Below are 20,950 nucleotides of genomic sequence, written 5' to 3' on the forward strand. Positions count from 1 at the left end.
GGGGGAGCATTTAGTGTAATTTTAACCATAAGTATATGCAAGAGTACTACATCGATTTTCTAAAATAGTCATAGACTCTTTATATGAGAATTGTTTTTTTTTAGCAAACTCAACTTATAGAAGCCTTTTCATTTGATTTTGTGACTCCAAAACTATACCAGTCCTATAGGACACATAGCCCCTATAAAACTTCTCGTATCTGCAGTATAGATTTCTGTTAGTTGTACAGAAAAGGATTTATTGCATATGTGCTTGGCCTCTGTGCACCCTTGCCATGGCCAACTGCTTAATGCACAGTTCCCTCAACATGTTGCGTTCCTCCTCTTAGCTTGACTGACAGCTCTCACTTTGGCTTCTGTACTGGCATCATTTTAGGCATTCGCACAACTGTGATCGACCGCACTTTTATGAGCTAAAAAGACAGACACTGCCGGGGAGACAGTGGCCATACAAAATCCAAAGGGACTAATTGCCTCATTATATTGATTTTTTTTTTTGTCTAGATTGCGTTGTTTAGGCATTTTCACGAGAACCTCAACGTAAATGCTCAGTGCAGCACACACCTCAAATGTGAACCTAGCCTTAAACTGATTAAAAAAATACTATGTAACTCAAAATGTCATCACGAAAACCTTCAACTTCTTTTGCAAAAAAAAAAAAAAAAAGTCCTCAAAAGTTGAGGAAAATTGGTACTTGCTCACATTATTAGTAGCTCAAAAGCCCTGAAAAAGAGACAGATCAGCTGACAATTTTTTTTTTTTTTTAAGTACAAAAAGTATCTTTCGTTGACCGTCCAAATTTCAAGAATATAAATACTGTGTGAAGATGCCATCTAAAAATAATGTACAGCAAAGCTCATAAAATAGGTCACTGGACTATTAGGCCTCAAGAAGCCTTGAATTGGAGTAGCTGTACGGCAACACATGGTTTAGACAGACATGTTATAGATACGCGTTTCAGACGTACTCCGGGGTCCTTTGTCAAAGCAGGAGTGCGCCTGAAACGAGTGAACCGTGTCTTGCCGGACTACCATCATGGAGTCAATTGTTAATAATAAAGGATTCTCATTTTAACTGGAGCTGGATACTACTACTTTAACTGAATTTCTCCACGTCTGGTTAGGACGAATTTCTGCGCTCCTTTATCAAATAGCCACTACAGGTGAGCTGGCATTCTTTCCTCTTTATTGGAATTGTGTAACTAGTGATATAAGTAAATAGTTTGCTTTGCAAAAAAAATAGAACACTATAGACTTCAATCATTGGATGAATTAGGACTAACTGTATGGTGTCGCTAAGAATTAATAATAAAAAAAATTATTTGTAATAAGTAACACATAAAATGTGACTGTGTGGAATGCTTAAATCTTTTTCAAGGAGGGGAAACTGGCTGAAACAATTAAAAAGGTATTTACAAGAGTGATAAAAGAAAGATAAAAGCAAGGACGGTTATGTAAGTGACAAGCAACGAGTGTGTAGTCGTTGTCTGAATATATATAACAATTATGGACAGGTGACAAAAATAACTTGAATGGGTTTAGTGGAAGGGGAAAGGCACCAGCTTGCCAGGATGGGATCTGAGGGAGGGACGCCCACTGGGTTCTCTTACAAGCTTGTCCTGGACTTTGAGTGACAGGTTCGTGTGTGTGAGTGTGTCTGTGTGAAACGCCTACAAAGCTCATATCAAGTCAGCAAAAACAAAAAAACCAAAGAGGGTCTCCTTTCTGTAAAGGGCTGGACAGGGTGATAATGCATGAACTGACATCAGTCATATCCTTGACCAATCGAAATGCAAGGTAGGGGTGTGGGCTTCCTAACCCTCTTATAAGCGCCTCTCCAGAAAAGGTTCTCTCTGACAGCTTCTGTGTGGGGTCCAGGGTTGAGGGTGATCCAGTCTCCTGCTAAGGACAGAGCAGGAGATGAGCTGTTGAGCCACGGGTCGGCTCTTAAGGGAGAATCCGCTGCAATACTCAGCTGCAGAAAAGGGGAGACCTGACCATTAAAGACTGTTAACCACAAGAGGTGGGGGGAAACAGACCACTTTCTCTTAAGGACAAGGTGAGCCCTTTGTGGCAGGGCTGAAAGGGAAGGATGCAGGACGCACACACCAAAAACACAGAGGAATGCCTCGCCTATTTTGGGGTCAATGAAAACACAGGTCTGTCACTTGATCAAGTCAAGAAGAACTTTGACAAATTTGGACCCAATGGTATGTCAACTTTTTTTTATACATAATATATCGCTAGAAATCTGTCAATTACTACATGTATGTTGTTTTATAATACACAAACTTAGTTTAATTGATTCGATTACAGCACATTTCACACATACAGGGTTACAAATGCCCTCTGACCAACTTTGTAACACGCGTCTCACACTTCTAGTTCAGACAACCGATGTAGCACAATCTACAAGTAAAACAAGCAGCTATTGTAAAAAACACTGCGCAAAAAGCAAACTTGGGAATGGATGTTATAACAAGCTACTGAATGTATCGCATCATACTAAATGCACAACTTACATCTCCAAGTTATAAATCGATGCTAGGAAATACAATATTACATCCAACACGATCTGATAAAATGATTGTCAACGTTATTTTATAGTCAATAATGAAAACTGATTTTCTAAGTCAATAATGATTTATTAAGTATTACACTATTGATTTACTAAAACGTCAGCGGCTGATTATCATGTATGTTCCGGACACTCGTAGATGATATAATGGATGAGTAAAATGAATGCCTACATTAGAGTTGGGTAGGCTAAAGACCTGTCTAGTCATCTGTAGGCTGAATCCTGGGGCCTGAGAGGCTGCACCATATCTGCAGATCTTACTTTTAGAAGTCTAAGTGATGTACTTTGCTGTGAAATGCCTGTGAAGTTGAGGACATCTGTTCTGTGCCTCTTGTCACCCTGCTGTGAATGACAGACCGTTGTCTGCAGTATTCCAGTATTAAGGAGAGTTACATATCTCAATATCCTATCTTGTCCATGATGCTTCTTAGTTCTGTATTAGTAAGGTTTATAAACGATAAATATAGTGGTGACTTTATCTGTATACAACTCTACACTACATCCCTGCACATACAAAACAGGCTTCCCTTACAGAGTTGCTATGATTATCTTTCACTAGTCCTGGGGGATCTCTGTAAATGTCACATTCTTGTAATCAAAGCTACATGAGTCGGCGGCGGAGCAGAATAGCCAACAGTGAGGTCTGGGTTGATTTGGCAATGCAGATTTACATTTATTAGTGCGTTTTAGCTTTAATGTGACTAATCGGATGACAGCAACTACATGCTAGTCTACAAAACGTGTCATATTGACGTATAGATGTACGAGGAAGACCATATGCCAAGTGTTAGGTAGAGCTCTGCATACTGAGCATATTAGCCGACATGTATAGCACAGAATGACATTAAATGTATACTGGTATCTCTGCAAGGGGACATATAGGTGTTGTAATAGATCAGACACTATACATTGCAACCTAGAAGGCTTCTCGCATGGCAGAGAGGAGTATTTTTGTATTGGGGCATTGGATCCAGCTCATGATGTCACTCTCCTTATACAGCCATCTCACTTGTGTCCTTCAAGAGAGTCCCAGGCTGCAAACTGCTGAGAGACAAGATCCTTCCTATGGTCTTCCCACTCTCAATGTCAGACAGTGTGCCCCAAAATACTTTCATAATAAGTCATGCATCTCTATATATAGACATATTGGTGGCCAGCAGGAAATACTACAGTAGGAGGGCTAAATAAAGCTCCGGACGTGCATTGAATCATATATAAAGTTACAACCACTGGTAAAATGTTTTCTACTTAAACTTGCTTCTTTTGTAGCGCAGAGGACAGTATAGCACAAGTTTCATCCACCTCTTTCGGCAACTAAATAATCTTTTTTTTTTATCCTTTCGATCGCAAATTACAATAATTAAAAGTGATTTTCTAAGCCATTAAATGATTTAGTTAGCATTACGTGGTTTATAACACGGTGTATAAATTCTGCGGTACTCTTTCTGGAAGCGAGTAGGTTAAAGGGCACATGAGGGCTCGCAGCACAGCAGTATGTTGGCCCACATCACCGTGTGGTGCAAGATCCAGAGATTCATGGCCGAGAGCATTCTGTTCCCGCTGCGGGATCACACATAGTATCTGCGTGACACAATGTGACAGGAGGATTTATAAAGCTGTCACATAACCCCCCACGATAGCCTCTCGCACACACATCAACATGGTCATTTGACTGCGCGTTTGCTTCGTTCTCAATCATCACCTTTAACAATAATATTTATTTATATAGCGCCAACATATTCCACAGCACTTTACAGTTTAACAGTTTCAAACACAACAGTCATAAGTAACAACGATTAACAAAACAATAATTAAAGCAAAATAAGACGACCCTATGCACCTTTGTTACAAGGCACCTGTGCTCATGTTGCCCTTAATTTCTCACTTGCATATAAAATGATCATTTGATGCAATATATCAGATTAGTTCTACTGATGAACTTTTGTCTGTACAGATACTGGTTTTCTAGGATAACTTATATTAGGTAAAGAAAGAGGGTTACGTGTATAAGCATATATAAAATAACAGTGATTTCTTCGGACATTGATTTTACTTTTACCATTTTTAGTTTAGGCCTCAGGAATGAAGCCAGGCCCACAATAAACATTAGTGTAAATGTTACCAGGGTATATGAATAATTGCAAATATAAGCTTGGTGTATGCATTGGTGAACCTTTATAATACTAGTAAATTACTGTTTCTTTTTCCCCTTTTTCTCTCTTTTGCCGCTGTTGTTGTGGACCAGAGCTCCCAGCTGAGGAGGGTAAGCTGTTTTTACGGAATATCTTACAAAATTTGGTAAAGTGTGAGGTGTGCGTGGTGGAAATAACTGCATCTGCTGGCGTCATCTGTGGGCAAATGAATGGTGAAGTCTGCCAACAAAAACTTAACACAAACATAAACTTGTCTCCTTGCTTCAGGAAAATCCCTTTGGGAACTGGTCATAGAACAGTTTGAAGATCTGCTTGTCCGAATTCTGCTGCTGGCCGCCATCATATCTTTTGTAAGTACTCACAGCAGGTGATGAGTAGAGGCAGAAATAATGGTAATGACCTAGAATAGAACGGTGCTATGTTGTGCTCTTTTTATACGTTTATGATATGTACAATACTGGATGCATATTTGTTCCTTCTTTACTGCAAAATTACTAAAATTACAATGTTATTTCCACCTACAGTTGAAAAAAAAAAAGGCTTTTTTTTTTTTAGAATATTTTATGCAAAAAAAGCCTTTCTTTAATTGGAGGGCAGTGATCTTGAAAGATTTAGATTATCTAAAGAAAAGAAAACCACTATGTGATCTGTTACCTGACAAAAAGCAGGCGGTTCTTAGCTCACAACCTTTATGTGAACACTCACGCAGTCACGTAGCCAAACGTACGGCTCTTGGAAGTAGCTCTAGAACAAAAGAAAAGCCAGAGCTAAAATAGAGGGATCATCACATACATTTCAGAGTATAAGGAGTCCAATAATTGTATGGTTTGGAGCTTTAAATATTGAGATTTCCTTACACTTGTTGATCATTCTATAGGATACTTCTATAGGATACTTATAATACCGCAGCTACAAGTCAGACAGATTACATGATATATATGCATTTTTATACCTGGATTCTTCTTAATTTCTGCAGAATATTTCTAAGTGTATGACCATTAGACCAGACAAGCAGAGAACTGACTGGTTTTGAGAACACACATGATATGGGCCAGTGAAGGGGTTAACTGGGCTCTAACCCTGACCTTTTCTTTTCCCAATGAGCGGCACATTCTGCAGGTTAAATTTGTCTTGAAGATAACTCGATCCAGCCAGTGGCCAGCTCAAGTGTCAGACAGCTGCTGTGGGAGCGCAGGAGGAGGCCGAACAAGAGAGGGGAGGTCAGGGGAGACGGAGGGTGGTCCCTGCCTCCCTGAGTGACAGGCCCGGGTGGCTGTGTGTTTTGCAAGCACAACAGCTGCATGAAGTATGGGAGGGCCCCATAAAATAGCTGTAAATCTACTCTAATGTAATTTAAGATGCTGTTTATAATGACAAGGGTGCTGCTGTGACACAGCTCTATTCAGAACAAGCAAAACAAAAAGTAGCACATTTATAGCCTGAGAAATAAACTTATTATGGTTTACAATCCAAAAGATCTGAGCAACACACTTCTAACTGTACAACATATGTGAAAAGATTACTTGCTGTAGCACTTTTCTTCAAAGCTAAAAGCCAATGTTGAAATGTCCAACATTCACATAAGGTTGTTTGGGGTTTTAAGACATAACTGCACTTTTACAAAAAACTTTGGACAGGTCACAAAGACAAATCATGAGTTTTGATTGGTTGGGGTAGTGCTGCTGAGATTGCCACAATCACTGAAATGCCACAGCAGAAGTGTTTAGTCGATCCCTGCCCTCCTCCTCCCCAATTGCAAGTCTAACAAGTCTATCTTGAATGGAATCTGTCAACACATTTGACATATCTAAACTATTAATATGGGCATGCAGGTTATAAATTGCTGAAAAAAAGTCCTCCTTGTAAGCCTTATATCAGATGCCTTGTTGTTAAGAAATCATATTTCGTCATTTTATGTAAACGACCTCTTCCAGGCTCTGGGCAGGATGCTGTGTGCAGGATAACTCTGCTTCCAGTGCTTATTGTCAATAAGACAAGGCATCTGATCTGAGGGATACAGGGAGGACTTTTCAGCATTCTGTAACCTGTATGCCCATATTATTAGTTTTGATAGGTCAAATGTGGTGACAGTTTCCCTTTAAGCCTTTGAGCAGAGCTGTACCTGGGTGAGCACTTTGAACATAAAATGAATAAGGAAATCGGTTTTATTAAGATCAGTTTTAAAGATATTACATATAAAGCAAAAACAATCAAAACTCGTTGCAATGGTATAGGCAAAACATATTGGCCACACAGGGCTTCCTTAGAATTCTGAAAACATAAAAGCCTTATGTAAAGTCAAACATGGTAATGACATATGTTATGAAGGTATCACACACACACACAAGGAACAAAAAAAAACAAAGAAACACACAAAATAAGATATAGATAAGAAAAAAAAGGGAGGGGAAAAAAAAAGGAAAGATAGGGGAAGGGAAGTGTGAGGGAGGTAAAATGTGAGGGGAGCATGGAATAAGTCACAGGCCATAAGTTGTATTCCACAGCACCAACCCAGATCAGCCCAGAAGTGGAACTAACATGAAATATCTTATGGAAGTCTGGTGAGTCTTGGAAAAAAATCCAAATACTCCAGATCTTCCTAAATTTATCTAAGTTACCAGAACTTTCAGCAGTCAGTTCTTCCATTTGACAAATCCAACCATTTCCGAGTACCATTCATCTATAGAGGGAACTTGAGGTGAACACCAGTGTCTTGGGATCACTTAGGGAGCAGCCATAAAACAAAAGCACAGGATATCCTTTTTGGTAGCTAATGGAATAGGGTAGAATGGAGAGAAGAGCGGTTTGTGGACTACATATAACCTTACCTCTACAACAAAAGTGTTGTAAAAATGCTGGAACAATTAGATATAGTATAACGATAAAATACAGAAATAGTTTTCATAGTTGCATCGTTAACATTTTTTTTAGGAATAGGACCTGTAAACCATAGCGTGCAATTGTTAAAAAGGACACGAGAATATGCGGAGAATGATAACGGTGTGTGGATTGCAGGTGCTGGCCTGGTTTGAAGAAGGTGAAGAGACAGTCACAGCTTTTGTGGAGCCCTTTGTCATTCTGCTGATCCTCATCGCCAATGCAGTTGTAGGAGTCTGGCAGGTAAGATCGTCGTACCTAACATAGACCCAATTACAACCAAATACTTTTCTGTTTGAAATCGTCACTTACAATAGAATTGACTTTCAAGGATTCTAAGATTTTAAGGATATAACTGGTATTGGGAGATAATTATCATTTGTTTAGCTAACAATCCAGGGTATTTAATAAAAACAGAGAGACCGACTTTTTACAGCTCTGAAATTCAATCAGCAGGTCTCCCGACCCAAACTCAGCAAATGTTGTGCCATCTAGGTATAGACATATTGTATATGAGTTTGCTGAGTTTGGGTCAGAAAAGTAGTGGCCCGTTCACATATTGTGATCTGCCCTGCTACCGTGAATGTTGCAAGGCTGAATAAATCTAAATAAGAGCCCAAATATAGTGTAAAATTATAATACTTCCGAAACGTTAATATATTAAGTCTGCTTCCAGGTAATAAAGCCCTAAGAAAGTTCTGTTTGTAATGTAGGAAAGAAATGCTGAAGATGCCATTGAAGCTCTTAAGGAATATGAACCCGAGATGGGAAAAGTTTACCGCAGTGACAGAAAATCGGTACAAAGAATCAAGGCAAGAGAGATCGTGCCTGGTGATATTGTGGAAGTAGCAGGTGAGTTACTGACATCTATATGGCTGACAACACATTCCATTGTATTCTTTCCCAAACCCCTTTCCCACATTTTAGCCTTTATCTCCTAATATCCACCGTTAGCCATAGGGTTTTGAAATAGTGGGATGTGAAGTCATTAAACCAAACTTCTGACTCCTCTATTTTCCACTCCGAGACTTCTTCATCAATGGCTCAAGTACAATTAGTGATTATCATTATACAATATTAATAACATATATTCAAAATTATATTGGAGCCATTAGAATGCCTTTTTTTTTTATTAGCAATCAATATCTTCTGGATTCATTGTCCTTGTAGTAACTGATATAAAATCTGCTCTGGTGTAGGCAAACACTTTCCACCAAGACAAAAAAATAGAATATTCAATGAATAAACCACCTTCTATTGTAAATGATGATAAATACATACAGTACTGTAGAAACAAGGAAGACTAATGCCGCTTACATTTATGCCTTTCTTTAATTCCTAGTTGGTGACAAAGTCCCAGCTGACATCAGACTCGTCAGCATCAAGTCCACCACCCTGCGTATTGACCAGTCCATCCTGACAGGTGTGTTCAACCCCTTTCAAATATTAACTGAGAGTATTTTATGAATTCCTAACCCAAAATTTGTGTTTTCTACAGGAGAGTCTGTTTCTGTCATCAAACACACAGACGCTGTTCCTGACCCCAGAGCTGTCAATCAGGACAAGAAAAACATGCTGTTTTCCGTAAGTATTTCTATTATTTTTCTATTCTTCAATTTGTTGTTTTTTTTCTATTAGCCAGTTTTTAATGTCTTTCTAATCATTCATAGGGTACCAATGTAGGAGCTGGAAAGGCTATTGGTGTTGTCATTGCCACTGGAGCCAACACTGAAATTGGTAAGATTCGTGACGAGATGGCAGCCACAGAACAAGAGAAGACCCCACTTCAACAGAAACTTGATGAGTTTGGAGAGCAGCTGTCCAAAGTTATTTCCCTCATCTGTGTTGCTGTATGGCTGATCAACATTGGACACTTCAATGACCCCATCCATGGTGGCTCTTGGATCAAAGGAGCCATTTATTACTTTAAGATTGCCGTGGCTCTGGCCGTAGCTGCTATTCCTGAAGGTTTGCTTCATTTACTACTGCTGCTAAAAGGTATTGCCCATAGTATTTTCTCAATACATTAACTCATTGCTCTTTATGTATACAGGTCTCCCCGCTGTAATCACCACTTGCCTAGCCTTGGGTACAAGACGTATGGCCAAGAAGAATGCTATTGTCAGAAGCTTGCCCTCTGTGGAAACACTTGGGTGCACATCAGTCATCTGCTCTGATAAGACTGGTACTCTGACCACCAACCAGATGTCCGTCTGCAGGGTACGATTATACTGCAGGATATTTACAATGAAGAAAGAGCAGTAGCTATGTCAAATAAGGTGTATTTGTCCAATTTTTTTTTATTACGAACTGAATACATTTTTAACCCCCTTCACCACCTTGGGATTTTCAGTTTTATGCTTTTTCTTTTTTTGCGTTTTGTTTTTCTGCAGGACACATTCATTTTATCATATAGCGTAGTGGAAAACGGGAAAAAAATCCAAGTGCAGTCAAATTGCAAAAAAATGCAATTCCACAACTGCTTCTTTTTTTTCTTAACCATGTTCACTAAACACTAAAACTGATCTGCCATTATGATTCTAAAGGTCAGTACGAGATTGCAGGTACCCAACATGTATAGGTTCTTTTTATGTGGTGAAAAGAAAATTCCAAAGTTTGTAAGGAAAAAAAAAATGGTGCCATTTCCGAGACCAGTAGCGTCTCCATTTTTGGGGGGATATGGGGCTGGGTGAGGGATTATTTTTTGTGCACCAAGATGACGTTTGCATTGATACTATTTTGGGGCACATACGATTATTTGATCGTCTGTTATTGCATTTTATTGCAATAACAATAAAGGTCGGGCGTTTCTGAACGCAGCGATATCAAATATGTGTTTGGGCTTCAATACTCTCCTTAGAAGACTTGAAGCTGCAATCATCGGATTGCTTGTACTTCAGCCCTGCTATGTGTAGCAAAAATCATCGTCTGCTATGACGCCCATAGCAGTTCTGCAATGACAAGCACATGGTTCTTCTGCAGACCCCCGGTTGTCATGCCAACCCATCGGCATTCCGCAATCATTTCACAGGGACTCTGATGGGCGGGGTTTGTGACAGGCTTCCTGCGTTATGTTAAATACCGCTGTCAGAGATTGATAACAGCTGATGATGGATCGAGATTCCACCCGTGGCTGTTAGGGACACATGACAGCTGATCAGATCATGTGCCTGAAAAGATGCAGACTCAGCGCCGGAGCCTGCATCAAAGGGGAATACACGACCTATGACGTACCTATAAGTCATAAGTCATGAAGGGGTTAAACAGATTTCTTATACCTGATGAGGCTAATACATACCTGGGCAAAGTACGGCCCGAGGGCCACATCCAACCCTCTTGCTGTTCCTGTCCGGCCCGTAGACTGAGACAGCCAAGGAGCTGAAAACACCTTATCCTCCCCAGCCGGTCCGCCGCTACCCACTGTCACCGCTATCTGCATCCTTGGAATGCAGGCAGCAGTAACCGCATAAGTGGGAAAGGGGCTGCCGACCCTTTCTTCCACCAATCAACGTGTGAGACAGCCGACGCGATGTCATTTTATTGCATCAGCTGTGCACTGCAGAGTCAGTGACTCAGAGAGCTGAGGGCAAGGGAGCAAGGTGAAAATGTGTTGTTTTTTTCATGTGTATGGGATGTTTGGCTAGACATGGGGAGGCTATGGTGGTCTCATGCTGGACATGGGGAGACTATAGGGGTCTCATGCTGGACATGGGAAGGCTATGTGGGTCTGATGCTGATCATGGGGAGGCGATGGGGCTCTCATGGAGAGGCTATGTGGTCTCATGCTGGACATAGGGAGCCTATGTGGGTCTCATGCTGATCATGGGGAGGCTATGTGGGTCTCATGCTGATCATGGGGAGGCTATGTGGGGGCTCGTACGGTATATAGGAGGCTTCTGGTGGCTCTTATGTTATATAAGGGGCTGTGTGTACTCATACGATATATAGAAGGGGCTATGTGCGAGCTCAAACGGTATATAGGAGGATGTTAGCATACCTAATTCTGCTCAATATTAAGTGATTCAATTAATATTAATATCAAATTATTAATATGTTAATATTAATATTGACCAGAATTAATTTCCGCCTATTGGTTCGGCCCTCCACAACAGTCAGTCTCTCATGTGGCCCCTGGGCTAGTATATTCATGGTGAAAACCCACATCAAATAGCTTTATAATCCTTCTTTTAATGTTTTTACCTATTAAAATGATCAGCAATAATCCCGAAATCCAGTGAAAGGTTCATAATACATCAAGCTTTTACTTAATACATCTTTGAAATAAAATATATTTTTTTTCCTGCAGATGTTTGTCATTGATAAAGTTGAGGCCGATGTGTGCTCCCTGAATGAGTTTTCAATCACTGGATCCACCTATGCCCCCGAAGGAGAGGTGTAAGTTTAACTATTCTCAAAATTGTCACTAACCACCTCCAATAACTGTGTAGAAGTCCTAAATTTTGCAGCACAAAACCTTCACTACACTAAAACTTACAACCAACGTTTTTCTCAACACTTTCCAAATCCATTCATTACGTAACTGATGATCAGTGCAAACCAGAAGTATATAAGAGACATATGTTTGCAACCATATAAGAGTGTTCTGAGTTGTCAGCAGTAATCCAAACTGATATCATTATAGACAGCTATCACCCGAAACACGAGTGCAAAAATGAACCAGTAATATGCATCCATAAAACTGTCCAATATTGGTTTTCTATTCTCATCAACCACATTTCCCTATACGTTATCCACTGCCGATGTTTTGTCTTTATAATTTTCCTTTTCTCAGTTACTGCTGCCATCCTCATTTTCGCATGTCATCGTACTTCTCTTTCACTTTTTTCATAAACTACTCTTCCTTATCATCTCCACCTACACTGGGCTGGCCTTGTCTTTCTGTGGTGTCATCTCAGTATGAAGAATGATAAGACTGTGAAGGCAGGCCAGTATGATGGGCTAGTGGAATTGGCCACAATCTGTGCACTTTGCAATGACTCTTCTCTTGACTTCAACGAGGTAAAACACAAGAGATAATTAGAATTTCACTTTTGAAGGATAAGGCTTGGATTTTTTTATGTACCACTAACTGCATGAGATAAAAGATTTGGGAGTAATAAAACTATTGATTCACTTTCCACTAAAATGAATTACCAAGGATTGTGTGTTCATCGTCATTATTATTTTGCATTCTATAGTTTTTATTTTATTTTGCACTTTCTATTACTCATACCTACATGGCCCCTGTCTCCAGTATAGCTCACAATCATGCAAGGGCCATAACTTATTTTTGACACTGATACAAACTGGAGTACTCTAATAAAACTGACCTTGGAAGAAAATACAAGCTCTATGCACTGTTTGCCATTGCTGCATTTAACTTAGAAATTTTTAAAAATTTCATATTAAAATTTAAAGTGATGAAAGATGCATGTAAACTACTATACATTAACTCTTTTTTTAATAAATGATTTTTTTTTAGTCTAAAGGAGTGTTTGAGAAGGTTGGAGAGGCCACTGAAACGGCTTTGACTACCCTAGTTGAGAAAATGAACGTATTTAACACAGAAGTCAAGAGTCTGTCTAAAGTGGAGCGTGCCAATGCCTGCAACTCTGTAAGTTCTGGAAGACATATTGTTAAAACAAAGTTGTGAGAGACTCTCTACACATCTATAAAGCTTGGTACTGGATAACATCAAATGTATAACCCTGGAGAACTTGAATCTACATTTATCATGTTTCTCTAACAGAAGAAGAAATAACCTTCTACTTTCCTAGAACCACTGCCCGTGGTGACATACAGCCTCAGCTGCTTGTCTTCTACCATTATAGAAATCTAATTATGTAGCACTCAGCAAGCTGGCAGCAGAGTATCAAGAACTCTGTATACCGCACACCTGCCTTGTGCTCGTCATGTACAAGAAACTTAACTCCCTTCTAGCTATGCTGTCCTTAATGATCCCATGACACACACTGTCCCGAACACATGCCATTGTGGTATTAAAGTACCACAACTTAGAACCGTTTCTGCTTTAAGTTCAGGTTTTCTGTGTTCTATGATAAAAAGCTTTTGAAACATGAACTATAGCAAATGTCTATTTAATCAAAAATATCTCTCCAGCAACATATTTGCTTCAAAACTCAACATTTCTATTGTATCACAAAAATCTAAAACAAAACGACTCTCACAGGTTATCAAACAGCTGATGAAGAAAGAATTCACCCTGGAGTTCTCCCGTGACAGGAAGTCCATGTCTGTCTACTGCACACCCGCCAAAGCTTCCCGTGCTGCAGTGGGTAACAAGATGTTTGTGAAGGTAAAAGCTGAGATACATTGGGGCACGTTTATTAATGCTTGGTTAGAGTAAAACAGTGGTGCTATCTGAATATGTGCCAAATAAATCATTGGCCCCCCCGGCATGGTTTGGCACATCTTACAAGTTAGATACCTTTCTTACTTATGCTGACTTTAAGGAAACTTACCATGAACCACACACAATTTTGCGTGAATTACACCTACATTTGGCTATGCCCACTTTTGAAATGAAAAAAAAAAAAACACACAAAAACCCAGGGCAGAGCATGGTACCCACGGATCTTTTTTTTTTTTTTTCTTGGGGGGGGTGTGTGTGTGTGTGGGGGGGGGGGGGGGTGTACAAACGATTAATACATTTTCCCAATAACTTTGTACAAGAATTCTGTAAACCGAAGCCAAAACATAAATTTAATACGTAGAGCTAGCCAAATGCTATGGTGCGTATTAACTAAGACCCTGAATAATCTTTGGAGATTACATTTTTATACTTTTATTCCAAAAACAACAGGGTGCCCCAGAGGGTGTTATTGACCGTTGCAACTATGTACGCGTGGGCACAACACGTGTGCCTTTCACTTCAGCCATCAAGGACAAGATTTTGACTATAATCAAGGAGTGGGGCACAGGAAGAGACACCTTGCGTTGTTTGGCTCTTGCTACAAGAGACACCCCACCAAAAAGAGAAGACATGGTTCTCGATGACGCCACCAAGTTTGTTGACTATGAGGTAATATATTAAGAGACAAACTGGCTGCACTACTGACATTTCATTATTATCTTATTTATAATCATGCTTTAGACTTAGCATCAAGTTTATTCACCAAGATGAAGTACTACATTTCTTATGATACATTCATTCTTCCACAGACTGACTTGACATTTGTCGGCTGTGTGGGTATGCTGGACCCACCTCGTAAGGAAGTCATGGGCTCAATTAAGCTTTGCCGTGAAGCTGGTATCCGTGTCATCATGATCACTGGTGATAACAAGGGCACAGCTATTGCTATCTGCCGTCGTATTGGCATCTTTGGTGAGGATGACGATGTATCAGGACGTGCCTTCACTGGTCGTGAGTTTGATGATCTGCCACCAGCAGAACAAAGAGATGCCTGCAAACGTGCTTCCTGCTTTGCCAGAGTCGAGCCTACTCACAAATCGAAGATTGTTGAGTTCCTGCAGTCCTTTGATGAAATCACAGCTATGGTGGGTGAAATAATTCACGTAGGGGGTTATTATTTATGACTACACAGACTTTGATTATTCTTTTTTTTTGTAATCCATTCTGGCTCACACCTTTTTTGGTAACTTCCAACAGACTGGTGATGGTGTAAATGATGCCCCTGCTCTTAAAAAAGCTGAGATTGGTATTGCTATGGGTTCTGGTACCGCAGTAGCTAAGACAGCCTCTGAAATGGTGTTGGCTGATGACAACTTCTCCACAATTGTGTCTGCAGTAGAAGAGGGTCGTGCCATTTACAACAACATGAAGCAATTTATCCGCTACCTCATTTCCTCCAATGTAGGAGAGGTCGTCTGGTGAGTTTAATACCTATATTTATTGTTAGAGAACAGTTTTGTTCTTGAGGTGTTTAGACAGTGATAATAATATATTACCATTGTTAACATGGTTGTTGGCTTACTTAAGCTGATTGCAACATACTCTTAATAACACAGTATCTTCCTGACCGCTGCTTTGGGTCTGCCTGAGGCTTTGATCCCTGTACAATTGCTCTGGGTCAACTTGGTCACTGATGGTCTACCCGCTACAGCCCTCGGCTTCAATCCCCCTGATCTGGACATCATGGACAGACCACCCCGTAGCCCCAAGGAACCCCTCATTAGTGGATGGCTCTTCTTCCGTTACATGGCCATTGGAGGTGATATTACAAACATTTTACACTGATGAAGAAAACAACAACCTAATTTTATGTTTCTATAAAAAAAAAAAAAAATGTTACCAATTAACTACAAGACATGTTCATTCCTTGCAGGCTATGTGGGTGCTGCCACTGTAGGTGCTGCTGCTTGGTGGTTCATGTGTGCTGAAGATGGACCTATGGTGACGTTCTACCAGTTGGTAAGCATCCGTTCTCCATTTCTTAATCTTTATTACAATAATTTTCAACATGGTAAACATGTCTCCATTTCAGTTATAGTTGGCAACTCATATTAATGCCAGAATGTTGTCTTCTGCCCCAGCATGAAATCCTTACGTCATACTCTTCCTTTCTCAGAGCCATTTCATGCAGTGCACAGAAGACAATCCCGACTTTGAAGGCCATGAGTGTGAAATCTTTGAGTCTCCAGTTCCCATGACCATGGCTTTGTCCGTGTTGGTCACCATTGAGATGTGCAATGCTCTGAACAGGTAAGTCGGTATTGCACGTACTTTGCCATGGATTCTTGCGTTCTCCTGTCCAGTTTTCACTTTGTATAGTTATTTTATTTTTTAACAATAGTCTTTCAGAGAACCAGTCTCTAGTCAGGATGCCACCATGGGTCAACATCTGGCTACTGGGCTCCATCTGCCTCTCCATGTCCCTCCATTTCCTGATCCTTTATGTTGATCCTCTGCCAGTGAGTAAAATAAACTAAAATACAACCACTGCATGGAAAAATATACTCAGGATTATGTCCTATATTTGGCAACTGGGAAATAAATGTATTAGTAATAAATTGAGTGAGTTATAGATGTGCTTTCCTATCCCAACATCCGCTTTTTTTCCCTGTAGATGATCTTCAAGTTGACACCTCTGGATGTTACTAAGTGGTTAGTTGTCCTGAAGATTTCTTTCCCTGTCATCCTATTGGATGAACTTCTCAAATTTGTTGCCCGTAACTACCTTGAAGGTAAGAATTAGCTCATGTTTTACCATAGGAGATCATTTACAGAAATCAACCACATATGGATTTATACTGTCTACAGCAATTTTACCTATCAAAAGTGAGAGTGAAATATGGAGCAAACAGGGATGTGGAGTCGGTGTAAGTCAAACCTCTGACTCTTAACTCCATAGCCCTGGTTCACTATGGAGACTGTTCGTAAAGTGCAGCACAGATTCATCTGAACTTAAAGCCGAGATCAGGAATAGAACAAACATTTATAGGACCTTTCAGAACTTTCTTCTTATGAAACAATTTACAGCACATCCTGCACTGAACTACTGTACCCAATGGATCATTTAATTTAAATGTTGGAGTAAGGTCCATTTTTTACCGACTGCCAAAATGGTCAGACTCCGACTCCACAGCCCTAAGAGCAAATGAGCTATCCTTCTTCTCATCCACTATGTCATGACCTTGATAAAATCATTATGGCAGCCATTGTCTCAAGACATCTGGATTTACTCAACATCCAACAATGATAATATTTTTTTTTACCTTATAATCACAGCACAAGGTGAATATGGGTACAGGATTGTTTAAGCGAATCCATGATTGCTATAGTGTTTTATGACTTCATACTCTTCAGGAAATAAATCAGAATACATGGACCTGATCCAGATTTACTAATAATTATCTTGCTTTGAATTCATGATTACTTCACATTAAACTGGTATTTCTTTTATCCTTTCCCATAGCATAATCCTTTCCTCACAACTTCCCTGTTCCTGTTTAACAGGTATCCCCCCTCCCCTGTTGCATGTGTTACATGTCATTCTGTACCATTTCCACATTTGTCATTTTCATTTAGCTTCATCGTGCTTTTTTATGTCTATACTCTTTTTCATTAACGTTTCCTACAACAATGTGCAAAATTGACTAATCACCGTACTGAGTGTCTCATTGATCGATTGTCACGTCCTGTTCTCTATGGATATCATTCTCTGTTCCTGATCTAATATTGCACATTTGTATTTCCCAGTTGCAGTTAAACTTCACGATTACAAAACTTTTAACATATCATAGAGTAGAACTGGGGACTGACTTCTTCAAAACTGCATAAACTGTGCAGGAGGTGTGGGTTAAATCCGCGCTGCCTTAATGATGAAGTTCCAAGGATAATAAATTTAAAAGGTGGTTTATTCAACGCGTTTCAAGGTCAGTGCGACCTCTTCTTCAGGAAATTCCACATACATGATGTTGTATGTGGAATTTCCTGAAGAAGAGGTCGCACTGACCTTGAAACGAGTTGAATAAACCACCTTTTAAATTTATTATCCTTGGAACTTCATCATTAAGGCAGCGCGGATTTAACCCACACCTCCTGCACAGTTTATATTGTCACACGGCCGTTGATCGGCTTGTGGATCTGCAGCAGCCGAAATCGTTACATGCTCTTCATTCAACAAAATCAGGTGAGCAATTCTAAGAAAGCTCTCTTGGTTATCTAAAGGATAAGACCCTATTTTGCGCTTTGTGTCTCCATTTTTTTCCTATAGCTGTTCTTCAAAACTGCAAAAGGGCTCATAGACTATTTATGGAGCCCATCTTCAGTCTTGGGGGAGTACTGAACATTTCCGCCCCTTCATCCTTCATTTTAGCAACTTGTGGAGATCTCAGTACCAGAAACCCACAGATCAAAACTACCAACATGTCAAAAGTTTTGTGAGGCAGCAATTTTTCTTTAATGGGATTGTCCAGTGAGAACAAGTTGATAGCATATTGATTGTTTGGGATCTAACTGCTGAGAAGGCACTAATATGGAAGAACGGGGCACTTTTATACCCGCTAGAATGAAACGGTAATGCCCATGCTTGATCGCTGCTCCATTCATTCCCTATGGGGCGGATGAGAATCATATCAGGGACAGAAATGACCCATTACGGAAAAGAAAAAAAATAACCGATCTGTTGATCGTGGAGATTGCTGTGGTTAGACCCCCACCAATTAATATGTTATGACATACCCTATAGATTGTTTTCACTGGACAAACCCTTGAACTTAAGTATAGCACTCATTTCTAGATGAACTAACTATAAAACATAACCAGTCACTTTTTTTCCATACGTTTACACAACTCTAACACAAAACAATAATAGAAATGTTAATCATTTCTAACCTAAATCTTCTATTATTAAATGACATTGTTATTAACAATGTTTCTTTCCATCATCATTGCAGATTACCTAACATCACTTACTAAGTATACTTCCTCTGTGCCATTTAAGCCAATCATTTCATCATGTCTAACAACAATCATTGCCTGTCATCCCTAGCATTACTCCTCTCCTTACCCTATAAGTAGCAAAGAATAAAGGCACCATACTACGGCTCCTAGAGGACATACGTTACATAACGGCGCACTGCAGATATGGTGCCTGACAGCTGTATGTGGGTGTAGTCTCACTGCTCATATGATGAGAGAAATCCATCATATCTATTCGTGGCTGGCTTGATGTTGTAAAACAACTTACAAGTTGCTTCAACAATGTAAAAAGAAGCAAAAGATGGATATAAGCTTTCCAAAATTGGTTCTTGTTAGTAAAATTCAGAATATGTATTTTTGCTGGCAAGATTACAGCAGTACATGAAAGAAACTGACAATACAAAAAGATGCTGTAAAAATGCTGTTGTTTTACAATTTGCATCATGAAAAGCGCTACATGGTGGGAAAATTACAATACTTAATGTGTGCCGAATCACATTTATGGTAAGTATTAAAAAAAAAAAAAAAAAAATGATCGCGCGTTATAAATCTTTAACATTTCAATGAAGATCATCCCGACACCTGAGGACAAAGCAGCAGGAAACACCTTCACTGCACGGGATACTATTAATATCAGGCAACTCTGGGTGTTTCTGTAACTTTGGTTTGTCTATTACCGTAAATATGTCATTATACATATTTATATACAATTGTGTGCGTGTACAGAGTGGTAAATGAGCGCGATCTTCTGTGTTTTCTCCACTAATAATTCCATTATGACTCTAAGGAATAATAGAAGCACCTCTGGTATTAAAAAAAAAAAATTAAAAAAAGTCTTCTAATTGAATTATTTTTCTTTTGACAGAGAGAGAAATCCTGAAGTAAAAGGAATTCAGCTTTTTACTGAAACACGTCAGATTTCAGCCCACATATCCATTGAGACTTTTCTCTGTATCTGTCCCCTCCTAAGATTTCATCTTTCGTCTCCCTAAGACGCATCACTGCCAAATCTCCACCTGTCTTCCCAAAGTCCGTACATCCTGGTGCACGCCAGGTGTGATTGCAAGGGCTCTGTTACTGATGGGCTGTTATTCTGTTTTCCAACATACCTTTTAAGTTTTGCTTCCGATCTTGCCCCCTTTTTTATAGCGCTCCCCTCCCGTTTCTCCCGTTAAAATGAAGGAAAATGTCATATAGCTGGAGAATACCCGGACTAAGAATGCATTGCCCCCAAAGTCTATTCCATCAGTGAAAGCCACAGTCGTTGTTTTTGTAAATTGCAGCGTCACGTTATCCTGATCCCAGCCCTTCGAGGGAGTTGCAGCTTGTAGCAAAGAAAAAAAGGAAGCGAAAAACCAAAGAAAACTGTTCTAGCTATTTATTAAAATTAAATAATAAGTTAAACTAAGAATTGTTACATGTGATTTTTTTGAGGTGGGAGGAGGGTGCATAGTCTTATTCAATGGGCTTCAAAGTGTATTTTAAATTTAGGAAGCATTTGTGCCATTACATATCACAGTGAAGGGAGCAAAGTAGAAAGAGTTGTGGAAATAAGTTGTATTTGCAGAGCTCGGAGCAAACGCAAAGGTCAACAACGTTAATAATAATATTATTAACGGCCTTTCACTCGATCGTGAGTCATGACGACTCGATGACTAAATTCTCCGTAGGAAGATCGATCTTGTGCAAGCCTAGATAGGTCCACGAGGGTCTTCTCCGCCGTTATCTTGATTGTATCAAGCCATCGAATTGCTGGTCTACCTCTTAACCTTGTTCCTTCTACTCTTCTGACCATGATATCCTTCTCCAGTGATTGTACACATCATAGGAAGAGAGCAAAGTAGGAAACTCGTTGTCACAGGGTTACCGCGAGGAAGCGGAGCCAGAATACCGCAGCGTCTGGTTGCTCCTATTCCGGCGCTGAGAAGAAGCACTTCTCC

General features: G+C 39.8%; 1 protein-coding gene across 2 annotated transcripts; it reads left to right on the top strand.

The window, feature by feature from the left end:
• The first annotated feature begins 1,853 nt into the window (after positions 1–1,853).
• On the top strand, positions 1,854–20,421 carry ATP2A1 (ATPase sarcoplasmic/endoplasmic reticulum Ca2+ transporting 1). 2 transcript variants are annotated; one of them, XM_077274122.1, is made up of 23 exons: positions 1,854–2,208; positions 4,822–4,839; positions 4,997–5,079; positions 7,745–7,849; positions 8,320–8,458; positions 8,949–9,029; positions 9,105–9,190; positions 9,277–9,574; positions 9,660–9,826; positions 11,913–12,001; positions 12,523–12,625; positions 13,089–13,220; positions 13,797–13,922; positions 14,430–14,648; positions 14,789–15,124; positions 15,237–15,457; positions 15,596–15,798; positions 15,913–15,998; positions 16,156–16,289; positions 16,381–16,498; positions 16,654–16,771; positions 17,503–17,543; positions 19,876–20,421. In XM_077274122.1, the coding sequence occupies exons 1-22, from the start codon at positions 2,091–2,093 to the stop codon at positions 17,505–17,507; spliced, it is 2,985 nt and encodes a 994-aa protein (XP_077130237.1). In that variant the 5' UTR covers positions 1,854–2,090; the 3' UTR covers positions 17,508–17,543; positions 19,876–20,421. The 2 variants fall into 2 exon arrangements, with proteins under 2 accessions (XP_077130237.1, XP_077130236.1); XM_077274121.1 differs by lacking the exon at positions 17,503–17,543.
• The last annotated feature ends 529 nt before the right edge of the window (positions 20,422–20,950 follow it).

This window comes from Ranitomeya variabilis, chromosome 7 (genome assembly GCF_051348905.1).
Source record: "Ranitomeya variabilis isolate aRanVar5 chromosome 7, aRanVar5.hap1, whole genome shotgun sequence".
Classification (NCBI taxonomy): Eukaryota; Metazoa; Chordata; class Amphibia; order Anura; family Dendrobatidae; genus Ranitomeya; species Ranitomeya variabilis.